We start from the raw sequence: 12,626 nt of genomic DNA, 5'->3' as shown, positions 1-12,626 counted from the left end.
TTCCAATGATGAGTAGTACCTCTGCTGAGTACAGAGTCCCACCCAGCTCAGATAGGATCTCAGGGTCACATAAAAGGGAGTTGAGGTGCTGTGGAGTACCACACATGTAATCCTGATGGTGGACAATTTCCTTTAAATACCAACTTTTTTTTTTTTTTTCAGACCGTCTTATAAAGATTTATTTTTACTTAGCTTTTATTATTATTATTATTATTATTATTATTATTATTATTATTATTATTATTATTATTATTTAATTGTTATTTGGACAAGTACTGCTGATTAGATACTGTCATGGTAGGCTATCATGTGGCCTGAAATTAGGAATATACTTGTGTCACCTTGCCTCCCAAATGTCATTTTCCTCGTATTAAGCCAGTGTTATTCCTGAACAACTGCAACAACAATCGTTTTGTTTGTAGCTAACTTTCCATCTAAGGTTCTTGCATGAAGGATAAAATATAAGCTTGTAAGACTACTGAGTTGCACAAACGCTATGAACGATCCGTATTGCAGCATCTTTGTGGCTGACCACAGCCAGTTTGGATCAGTTAGGAGTTAGCTGTGCAGGTCTCCCACATGCAGCTAAGAACTCGGAAAAAGGCCTACAGGACTATTACAGTTTTTATTATTGCTGTACCTAGGAAGTCTTGAGAAAAAAGGTTGTGATCTGCTGCTCCGCATGGTGTGGAGCAACTTAGAACATAGAATCATTAAGGGTGGAAAAAAACCTTCAAAATCAGCTGGTCCAACCATCCCCCTAGTACCAATGTCACCCACCGAACCCTGTCCCTGAGCACCAGGTCCAATGCCTGACTGCTCTGAAAGGAAATGTCTCCTCATTTCTAACTTAAACCTCCCTTGGCGCAACTTGAGGCCATTCCCTCTAGACAACTTGTGGTAAATACACACAACACTGCATACAGATTTTTTATTTTTTGGGTGGTCCGTTGTGGACCCGGGAGTTGCAGTTGGCGATCCTTTCAGTTCCATAATTCTCTGATTTGCACAGCGGCTGAACAGTGACATAAAGCCTCAAAACGAATCCACAAACGTTCAGAAAAGCCTCGAATCAGCTCTGACAGTTGTTCTAGAGGGAGGTTTCACACTCCCCGGGCCGCTTTTGGAACGCGATCGCGCCCCGAAGCGCTGCGGCCTCGCCTCCCTCAGCGACGCCGCCTCACGGCGTTTGGGACCGGGCGGGCCCTGCGGGCGCTGAGGGCCACGCTCGGCAACCGACAGCCGGTGCAAAGCCCTCGTTTATCCCCGCCGTGTTTATCTTCCGGAGCGGCTGGGGGGCGGCTTTCCGGGGTGGAGCGTGTGCCGGGACCGGCCCGGCTCCGGGCCGTGTGGGAGCGGCTCTGGCTGAGGGAGGTGGTGAGCCCAGCGGGCACCATGAGCGGTGAGTGGGGGGTTCTGGCCGGTTCTGGGGGGGCTGCTGGGGCTGAGGTGGCCCTGGGGGTCCCCTGAACGGTCTGGGGGTCCCCTGAACGGCCCCTTCCCGGCCGTGCTCCCCCGCGGCGGGAGCGGGGAGCTTCGGTCCTTGGTAAGGGTCCCCTCACGTCCCCATCACCGCGCCCCGCTGCTGCCCCGGCCCCCTCACGGATGTTTTATCTCGGCAGGACTCAGGGGTATTCTCAGGAAATAAACGGCCAAAAGTAAATTGAAGCAACCCCTCACAAAATAAAGACTTTCTAACGTGCAGTTGGTGAGCCCTGGTGGGGTGACTGGGGTGCAGGCACTGGGCTGACAGTCCATTCTGACGGGCAGCAGGTTTGTTTGCCGTGACAGCATCAGTGGCACTTAGTATGTCTTGAAGCACACTGATAAGTTTTTTTAAATTTTTTATTTTTTCCACGAAGAAGGGAGGTACTTTAGAAAATACTTTTCATGGCTCTGTTTCTACAACTTCAGTGATGGATGTCATCTCCAACCCTGAGCGTTGTCTGCGCTGAGAATTGGATCATAGCTTTTTCTTCCATCCTGATTTGAGGCATGGTGAGATTGCCAAAGATGCTAAGAAAAAAAAAATTAAAGAGCCAACTGAATTACCTAAACATTATGTTTTTTAGGAACAGCAGCCATTTCTGAAAATGAAACCAAAAATGAAAACAGCTGTATTTTTCTCTGTTTTGTTCTCACCTTTGTAGTAAGAAGAAAATGAAATACTACGAAAGAGGTGAAGAAAAAATAGATTGTTGTGGGGAAAATTGTAAATTAGCGTTGTGAAAAATGCAAGTACCAGTCAAATCTTTCAAACCATGGAAGAAGAAAGTTTCTTGAATGTTTCAGGTCTTAAAAGTGTAGACTAAATCCTAATTCTGAAGTTCTTGAGAGTCATTATTTTCATATGGAAAACCTCAGCCCTTCAATGATGAGTTCAGGCTGGGAGTGGCCTTGTGCAAATCAGTGCTTAAGTCTGGCTAGGTGACTTGGGAGCTCCATTTCAATTCAGTTTTGTGACTCAAAGGCAAGGTGGCACCTCTTGTGGCATAAAGAAAGGCTCATAATGTAGTTATTTAAAAAAAAAAAAAAGATACAGAATTAAGGGGACAGAAAATATTAAATTGCTTAAAAATAATAATGCATGATGTGATGCTAGGGCTAGTAGTCCAAGTGGTTGGATAACCTATGTGTATGTAGCCCTTGCCAAGACCTATGTGAATTTTTTACCACTTAACACCATGGTCTATACTTATTTTCACGCCCAATTTTAGACCTGAAAATTAAAAGGGTTCCTCCTAAAATATATGTATAAGACCTCCTTTCTTAATGCCCATTATCTATTTATAACACATATTTTTTAACTACGGTGTGTTTCTAGTGGATGTGAAGGCAACTTCCTGTTGATTTCAGCATTTCTTAATAATACCTATTAATTACGTACAACTGTTTTATTGGACAGTGATGAAAAAAATAAACTTTCAATGTAAGTTACACAGGGATAGTAGAGTTATATACTTGTCAAAAATCAGGGATGTTGTCAGTTTTATGACAGCTTTGCCCAAGAAACAAGGCTAATTCAGTATGAGGCAGTGGAATCACAATAGTATAGTACTACAAGGTAGTGTGTAAATCAGGCCTGGGGTTGTTTTTGACTTGTATCCTTAGAATGTATTAGAGCAAGCAAAAGCAGTTACAGGCTGCAATTTTACATTTAAGACTTCAAGAAGTATGTAAGAGCATTCTGAGTCTTCTTCTTTTTTTTTTTTTTTTTTTTTTAAAAAAACAAAAAACAAAAAAACATATGGGGATGAGGACAACCATACTTGTAAAGAATTGGATGGAAATCCTGTTTTCCTGTACTTGCATAGTGAATTTCTTCTGCTATATGTGTGGATATTTCTGTCACAGCATGGAGAGAAGTTTATTTTGAAAACAGGAAAACATGACCATCACAGCGAAGAATGGCAGGGTTACAGAGGCAGGTGCAGGACTTGAGACTCTTTTTAACTTTCTGACTGAACAATTGGAGATAGGAGGAGTCTCTTGTTTTTGCTATTTTATACTTATGTTTTCACAATTATTTCTAGACATATGTATGAACTTCCTTTTTTATTGTGGTAGTCTAAATGTAGTCTTCTTCTGAGTAATGCTGGCTTTTGCGTTATATGTTTTGTATTTCTATGTGCATTATTGGAGCTTTTACTGCTCTTCTCAATCGGTAGAAGGGTATTTTGCTCAGTTTGTAGTACACTGTTATTTTTTAAATTAACTAGAGTTGATCACACTCAGCTAGTACTTTTTGTGTGTGAATATATGCATATTTGTTTGAGGACTTTGTTTAGAAAATCATGAAGACTGCGAAAGAGGTAAATCTTTAACAGAGTTGGTAGAGGTTTGCTTTTACATTCCATCTAATTGAGACAAAAATAACTTCTAAAAATTGTGTACCATTTACAAGCATTGTTAGAGTACGACATTTTCTAGGTTTATTTCAAAGAAAAAACCCTATCCTTTGCTTGGAGGGAAAAAAGCAATCTTAATGTTTCAATTTCTAAGACAAAAAAACATAGGCTTTGTGAATATTATTTTTCATCTACCAATGAACTTTGTGTTAAACAGAGCAATAGTTGAGTTCTGCAGGCTTGCACTGAGCAGCAGCCTCAGCCAGCCCTCTGTATAGACATTCATTGGCCTACTAAGCCTGTTAACGGTGAAGGTGATCTGAACTAGCTATGGAAATCATTGGTCATCGTCATGTGCGGTCATAATTGTTATTAGCCCAAATTTAAGTACAATAAGGACAAAATAGACGTTATACTGCACTCTGCATAAACTTAAGGCTGTTTGATATCATGTTCTTTAGTCTTTTGGAACATTAATTAGCACAGTGATCATCTTCTGTGGGTTTTCTGTATTCTATGTTCAGAGTCTGGTATCTAGTTGCAAACCATTTCCATGTTATCAACTAGATAGAAAGGTGCCAAAGGGATTGAAATTTAAAAACCGGATTGCACTTGGAATACAAACTTAAGCCACATCATTAGTATTTTCATTTGAAAGATGTTTTTCAGATCGGGGTCTTATTAATTACGTGCATTTGTTTAGAAGTAGTCTCAACCTTAATGTAAAGAGCAATGTCACGTTATGCCTATTCTCCCAGGTGCACGGGTAGCATAAGACTGTAGAAGGAAGGAGTTTGAAACAGTGTGGAATATCTCCAGGTTTGTGTATGTTTGATGTTGCTGTTTATAAAGAGTTGTATTAAAAGTTGGGATTTAATCATTTTCTTTATTTTACAGTTCTGGGATTTATTATAAGGCAGTAGATGCATAGGGGTGTGTCTCCATTCTTGGCGATGTGCGCATGATAAGAACACTGAGCATGATTTTGTAAGACTGATTTCTGAAGCAGCACACAGTAGAGTAGTAAGGTTTATATGAATTAAGTGTTCTCTTCATAATGACGTAACTGTTTGGAAGGTAGAACCTACTTGGTGTAGGGTTTGTTTCTGGCGTCCTCTGCTAGTGTTGAGCACTGTGTGTGTTTTCAGCTGAGTTTGTGCACATTGGAGTATTTAAGTAACAGAACCAAACCTCAGTCACATGTCTGCACAGTTTGAGTCAGACTTCAGAATTGGAACTGTAATTTCTTGAGAATTCCCTATAATCAGACAAATAAGCATTGTGAAGCTTAGCACCTAAATCATACATATTTCCTCTTTTCTTTATTCAGGCATCATGTGTATTACAGACTTTTTTTTTTTACTCCCCCTCCTAGCCCCATGCTTAAATTGCAACAAAGAGTAATTTCAGTAGGACAAATTCTTTGCCCTCCTGCTGGGATAGAAGTGAGCCCCTGTGAATAGGATTATGAAGATAGGAAATCCTGGGGCTGGCACCTGGCAGTGCTGGTCAGCAAGAGGTAGAGTCGTGTAGGTTTGATAGCCCTCTTTACTAGAGGTCTTATTGTGTGCTGCTTGATTTTTCAGTATCTGGAGAAACTTGCTGAGTTTTGATAATTGGCTTTCAGTCTGTGCATACGTTAGTTGTATGTCCTTTGAGAGAAAAAGGAGAATAGAACAACTTTAACCACAGGCAGGTCAGAGAGACTTTTGAGGGATGTTTTGAGCCCAAGCTCAGAATAAGAAATGGTAGATGCAATGTAGGTTAATTAAACATCAAATTTTGTACTATTCACATGAGTTTATGAAGCATGTTTAGACGAGCAAAGTATGGTATTTGTTGTTGAAATGGCTCAGTTGTGTTGTGTGGTTGCTTGTGCAGTAACAAACTATGTTTTATAGGTTTTAATCTGGCAGAAGGCTGTGATGGTAGTTAAATTTTAAGGGCTTTATCGTAATAATTGTTCTCCATTCACCTAATTTAAAACTCTTTCTACAGTAAGGTTGCTTGGCAGTAACAGGGTATTCTTACTGTCTCTTTCCCATTTTCTATTCTTTTCTTGTGCTCTGATGATATACCACACTGGTAGTTTGTCCCAGTATGAGAATTTATGGGGTTGCAGGGTGAGCTGCATCATACACCTAATCCAACCAAAAAAAATAAAAATCTTAAACTAGGTCAGTTCCAGCCTTGCAATATGGTCCCACAGGTGGTTGTGCTAAGAAGCTAGGAGCAAGCTGTGCTGCCTGTGCACAATTAGATTATTTTTGATATTGCTGCAATATACCTTGTATCGTGAAACCACTCTTATTTTTAGTAAGACTTTAGATTGTTTTTCAGACAGTATTCCTGCATATTAGAGAGACACTACTTGAAACATCAAAATACAGGCCTATACCACATCATTTTACGTAGAGAAAATACATTAATAAATTTAATGGAATAACTGGCATATGAGGAAAATTTTTCACAGTGCTGATGTTGACTTCAATCTACTTTTCTCAAAACAGTGTTTATTTAATAATATAACTGTGTTGATTTTTCAGTTTCACAGAACAATGACACTAAAAGACAGTTTCTTCTAGAACGGTTACTGGATGCAGTTAAGCAGGTGAGAAATCCAATTAATATTTCTACAGTATACATACTCTGTGTTGTCAGTACTGGCAGGATCTGTCTGTCTGTCTTTCTGTCTTCTTACCAGATAAAGAAGAAATCTTGTCTTGCATACAGTACTACTGAGTTTTTGTGTCTGCTAGCAAATGATTATTATGCATTGCTTGTTTAAAGTTCTTGTGTAGACAAATTATATTTGCAATACATATTCTATGTCTGAGTTAAATAGTAGTGTCCTGCAAAGCTAAATTGGATAATGTTACAGTAGCAACTTTTTTTCTTCACAGTAGGATTTTAATGAATGGGTTAAAATACAGTAAAGATGAGATTGATTTTCGTATCAATGTGAAGTTTAGCAAGTAGAATTTCATAGATTTTACTCAGTTTAAAAGAGTTTGTGAGGTAAAAGAATGCCTCAAAAGTTAGCCAACCAAATGTTTTACAGAGATTGATTCTTCTTTAATTGTAGCACTGAGCCAAGTAGGATTCACTGTTTGTTTTTGTGGGTATATGTTTAAAACTCAGAAGTAATATTTTTTTTTTTTTCATTGGGAAATGAAGGTGTGTTGTTCTGGCTAGCAAGAATTATGTGAACCGCAGGAGTCTGTTAGTGGAGCATGATGGTAAAAAGCACTTCTTGGTTGCAGGCTGTATTTGTCCATACTCTATTTTGTTTCCTTTTTGATTCTTAAATGGAAGTATTTCGGCATATTGAGTGTCCTAGTGTAACAAAAACTTCTTAAAATCTTTTTATTTCAGTGTCAAATACGATTTGGAGGAAGAAAAGAAATTGCTTCAGATTCTGATAGCAGGTAAAGTAGTCGAAGAAACTGTTAATATGCTCAGATTATGTTTCATAATGACCCAAACCATAGGGCACAAAAAACTTAATACAAAAAAAAGACCAAAGCACCACAAAACAAACAAACAAAAACGTTAAATAAAAAACTGTTCCTTTTGTTTGTGTAGACACTAACACAGGACTCTGAACTTTTCATCTTGTTACATGAATTTGACAGTTTAACAAAGAAGATTCTTCAATATGAAGTTACAAATGTTTAAGTGGCTGTAGAGTTAATGACTAAGCATTGAATTCTTAGGCTTGAACATGAGACTAGTAGGGCCTGTTTTCCCCCAAAACTCTCCTAAAATGAATGTGTCTTTTACCTTGTATTACTCTGTTTTGTGTAGCTTGATGCTTAAGTGTCAAGTGTGTTTAACACATACTCATAAAGAAAATTTTCATTCCTTTTTTTCGTTATTCCTGACACATTTAAACCTATTTTCCTTTGTTTTCTGTATGACAGGTTATTTCTTTTTATTACTGCAAGTCAAAAAACTGTCATTTAAAGTTGCACCTGTTGTTGGATATGGCTTATTGGTTTCAAAGGTTTTTAAGAAGAAAACTGGCAGACAGGGATTGCAGTGTTTCTGTATCATGGTTTCTCAGAATTTGACTTATCAAAAAATGTCAAATAAAACTGCAGGATTAAATGCAGTTGTTTATTTTCCCCTTTTTAATGTCCTTTAAGTTTGACTCTGCGTTTTGGGAAAGTTAATTATCCACTGACCACTTATGAATTATGTATACGATTGTTTCTTTCCAGTCCCCTCCCAATGCAGTCTTTAAGAATACGTCTAAGGATGTGGTTTCATTGCTTCTGGAAAGCCAGCAAAACAATTATTTGCTGCTAAAGGGAGGGGTGAGGCTTCATGTATCTGTAGCCTTTCAATATACAAAGGGAGCTTATAAGAAAGATGCAGAATGACTTCTTACCAGGGCTTGTAGTGTAACAGGACAAGGGGCAATGTTCTTAAACTAAAAGAGAGACTTAGATTGGATATAAGGAAGGAATTTTTTGCAATGAGGTTGGTGAAACACTGTAACAGGTTGCCCAGAGAAGCTGTGGATGTACAATCATTGGAAGTATCCAAAGTCAGGTTGGATGGGATTTGGCAACCTCATCTTGCCAAAGATGTCCCTGCCCACAGCAGGGTGGTTGGGCAGAGTGATCTTTAAGGGTCCCTTCCAACCCAAAGCATTCTGTGATACCCTGTTAAGGTTCCTGACTTCAGTACTATGCACTTGCACCACCTTGTTATGTAATTCCTGATCATCCAGTCCCCTCTGAATTAATTTAACAGAAGTAGTAGTAATGCAAAAAGATAACTTGCTGCCATTCAAGTGAGTTGAAATCAGTTCCATAAAATATCTGGTGAATGTTAGAGTCCCTGCAAGGAAGGGAAGATCGTGCAGTGGAAAGCAATGGGAAATAGTAAGAAGGAGGAAGAAGCAACAAGAGATGAGAGGAACATCTTTCAGGATGCTTTTTGTTTCATCTTTTTCACCTTTCGGGAGCAGCTTGTAAATGCAACTGTAATGAAACTCCAGGGTAATGCTACTCCACGGCAGCTTAATCCTGCCTGACTTTTGGGTACTACTGTCATTCCGTCCTCTCCCTAGCTGTTTTGGCCTACGTTATTTTTGGAAATAATGTAGTGTCCTGTTCAACTGGTGTGGTGGGAACAGTTTAGTGGAGGGTTTGCTCAGTTTGGTGGACAGAAGTTGGTGCAAGGGAGGTAGCAGGAAGGTGCATGTTGGGATAAAGTGATGGTGGGACTGAAGCACCCAGCAGTTAGTGACTGCACAGCTGTAGCTGTTGGCACAGAAGCATCCGCTAGAGATTGTTCTTTAATCTCTGTTGTTTATTTAATGAGAGATGGTGTACTGACAATGGTTTGCCTGTCTAGCAGGCTATATAAACTCAGTGTGATGGAAGTACTTCCTTTGTAGAACACATTCTCTGGATATAAAACTTCTGCTTTGTGGCTCACACAAACTGAGGAATTACTTTGCTGCAGTTGTTTAATACTTTGAGGGATGGCCTTTAATATTTAGCTTCTGATAAACAGTGGGAGTTGCAATTCAACAGATAAAACGCTGACCAAATTTTACTTATATTTTCCTTAGAATTCAGTGGACATGCAGAATAATGGATTACAGCTACATAGTTTCATTCAGAACATTCAGAAGGAAGTGGAAATTGCATTAATGGATACATAGATATTTAATTTCATTGCATTTTGGATTGTTACTATGGTATATTGTTACTTGTGAGATAATTTTGAAGATAGGCTCAGAGTTTAGATAAAAATCCAGTGAAGTCCATGGTTCTTCACATTTTGTACTCTGAGCTTTTTTTGTCTTTGAGGTTATAATTGTTCAGAGTGCTACTATGTCTAGTAGTCTAGATTATTACTCTGTTTTTCTACATTTCTTTATTTAACATGCATTCATGATACTATCTAGTAAATTCACGATGTGTATTGGGCATTGCAGAATATTTTTTTGTATCTTGTTTTACTAATGGTTAAAATCTATAAAATGCTGCATGGTTTTCTTGCTTTTTTTCTCAGTGCATGTAGATTTTTAATAACATGGTTCACAGAAACCAGTTTCTGTTCTGCTTTTTCTGAATTGAAAAGTCAAGTAGACTTTTTTTTTTTTTTTTTTTTTTGGTCATTTATCTGCTGGAATTTCCGTTTTTAACAGCAGTGGTTATTTTTAGCAAAAAGTAATCATAACTGCTCAAAAATCTTCTTGAGAACTGTTAGAACGATATTCTACTTCATTAGTGTTGCAGGTTAAGTTTTCCTAACATAGATGTACATGCTTAAAAGCTGTACTGCCCAGGCAGTTATGGTAGACATGCAAATTTTTCTGTCCTCTTTCAGTGCTTCTCCTGATATCCTGTGCTTTTTTGTGTCCCTGAATAGAACTCTGTTCTCCTGGAACGCACAGGCAGAGTCCTCAGCCACTTTATCAGCTGTTCTTATCTAATTGCTTGATATTTTAGTTCAAGTATCATTCCTTTTTTTTAGTAACCAGTTTTGGCAGCTGGGTGACACCTCTCTTAAAACTTAAACCTTAAGTGTTACTTACTTAATAACATTTAAAGAAAACCAATGCAAATTCCTTGTTGGCCATGTAACTTCCATTATACTTTAAGCCTTACTATTCTTTGTAGGTTACAATAATATAAATAAATACAGGTCATGTACAGTATAGGTCATTTTAGTATATTTTCAGAAAATCATTTGGTGCCTGTGTAGTACATAGTACATTTATGACAATATAATTATGTTTTCACATATGCATTGCATTAAAAGTAGGCAACCCAGAGTTGAAATACTATGGTTAACGAACACTATAGCCGGTGTGGATGATTTTTCAAAGTGATTGCTAATTCTTCTAAATGTAATTTGTGCCCCAGCTTTGAATAGCCGTGATGAGACTATGGCTATGTTTTACTGTTTGCCAATAATGAGATTAGTGCATACAAAGGATCTTCATTATGCATAAAATAAGGGTTCACCTTTACATTCTCTACTCAGAGATTTGGAGTAAATCTGTCATAGAGAAATGTAGTTGATTGTGCTTTTCACAGGATTTCTTGTTAAAATTCTGTTGCAGAGTCACTTGTTTGTGTGCTCAGTTTGAAGCTGTGTTACAGCACGGTCTGAGGAGGAGCCGAGGATTAGCATTAACAGCAGCAGCAATCAAACAGGCAGCAGGTTTCTCCAGTAAAACTGAAACAGGTAATTCACTTATCATAACCATTCAATTTTTTTAAAAAAATTGTTAAGCGCAAGTGATAAGATTTCTAATGGAAGTTTTGAGCAGTGAACCAAGTTGTCAGCTGTTGGTGGAATACTTGGAATCTTGTTAAGCAGTGAAAATGGTTATTGCTCTTTTAATCCAGTGGTTAACTTTCATACTGAGCTTCTGTAGGAGTTTTGGTACTTGAAAATGTTTACTTCCTACAGTTCCATCATGAATAATATCACTGACAAATATATTTTGACATCTGTTAGGAATGAACATTGTGTAATTGTGTTGTTTATATTCCAGTGGTTTCATTTTTAACCTTATCTTACTCTGTTCTTTAACTGCCATTTTCTGTAGCATCAGATATGCTTAATCCATAAGTATTAATGTCATTTTAAAAGCAAAACTTATATTGTTTTTATTGGGTGGATAGCCAAGACATTTTTTTAAATTACTTTTTACGTATTTTGAAAAAGTGATATATTTATTTTTGTTCTTTCACTTTAAATCTCAGCTTGTGTGCTTTATCAAAAGTATGTGCAGGTGTTCATTAGTTTCGTGGTGAAGTTTAACATACAGCACATCTTTTATCTTCTCCTAACCAGTATGCACATCTTAAAATGAAGCGTTTCTTTTTGGCTTTCAAAACATGTAACACAGTGTGGTATTTTTTCTTTTTTTAATATTCTATGATATTGGAATTGTTAAAATGCTTTGATCTCCAACCATAACTTCCCATTCCACCACACAATTGCATGTAATAATGTTTATGTTAACACTTTATGTGTAGGTTGATATATTGGTGCTCTTAAATTGCTGTAACAAGGGGCTTGTTTCCAGCTGATGATAGGGGGAAATGTTGTTCTTGTGTGCTGACTTTCCTGCTGATCGGTTAGATCCTCCAGACTTTGCTTTCTTGGGGAGTTGAAAAAGCTATGCTTTTAGAGAAGTCTGGAAGTCTCTTTTACTTAGTAACGGGCAGACTAAATGAACAAATAAAAAAAAAAAAAGAATCATCTGTTTACATAAGCCTTGCAGATTTTCAGCTCTCCTGAATGCTTTTATTCTCCTTGTGAGTGTTTGTAATTGGGGATTAGGTACTCTGTGGTGCCATTCATTCTCCAGGTAGTTTTCGTTCTATTTTATCACTTTAATGGGTAGCGATTTAGTTGTCTGTTCTTTTCTTTTCCTCTGGCTTGTAGGTGATAGTCTTATGCTTTGATGTAGAGAATGCTCACCTGTGTTATGCTTTCTATGATTTATGCAAATGATGCATCTTTTAATTTTATGCATTCTGTATAACCCTGCTGTTTTTCTCATCTGTTTGTAACATAAAGGGTGTATGACATCTTTGGTCTTGTCTTTTGAGATGATAGTCATAAGATGTACAAAGATGCATCTAGGCTACTTGAGAACTTAACAATTTAGCTACATGGCTGTCCTCTGTCTTATTTGGGAGCTTGTCAGTGATGTGATGTGGAGGAAGAGGAGAAGGTCAGGGAAGTTATTTATGGTTGGGGAAAGGAAAAGGAAGGAAACATTCCTTAAGCTTT

General features: G+C 37.8%; 1 protein-coding gene across 3 annotated transcripts in view; it reads left to right on the top strand.

The window, feature by feature from the left end:
• Positions 1-1,106: 1,106 nt before the first annotated feature.
• The window catches only part of SNX29 (sorting nexin 29), a 134,616-nt gene continuing 123,096 nt past the window's right edge, over positions 1,107-12,626 (top strand). For all 3 annotated transcript variants that reach the window (XR_003500765.3, XM_005018445.6, XM_005018446.6), the window contains exons 1-4: positions 1,107-1,402; positions 6,395-6,459; positions 7,224-7,276; positions 10,939-11,063. Coding sequence is in view for 2 of the 3 variants with exons in the window: in XM_005018445.6 (XP_005018502.1) it covers positions 1,396-1,402; positions 6,395-6,459; positions 7,224-7,276; positions 10,939-11,063 (250 nt within the window). In the remaining variant the exon portion in view is untranslated. The remainder of the gene's footprint in view (positions 1,403-6,394; positions 6,460-7,223; positions 7,277-10,938; positions 11,064-12,626) is intronic.

The sequence above is a fragment of the Anas platyrhynchos genome, chromosome 15, assembly GCF_047663525.1.
Source record: "Anas platyrhynchos isolate ZD024472 breed Pekin duck chromosome 15, IASCAAS_PekinDuck_T2T, whole genome shotgun sequence".
NCBI classification, from domain to species: domain Eukaryota; kingdom Metazoa; phylum Chordata; class Aves; order Anseriformes; family Anatidae; genus Anas; species Anas platyrhynchos.
This window is presented reverse-complemented; position numbering and strand designations above follow the sequence as displayed.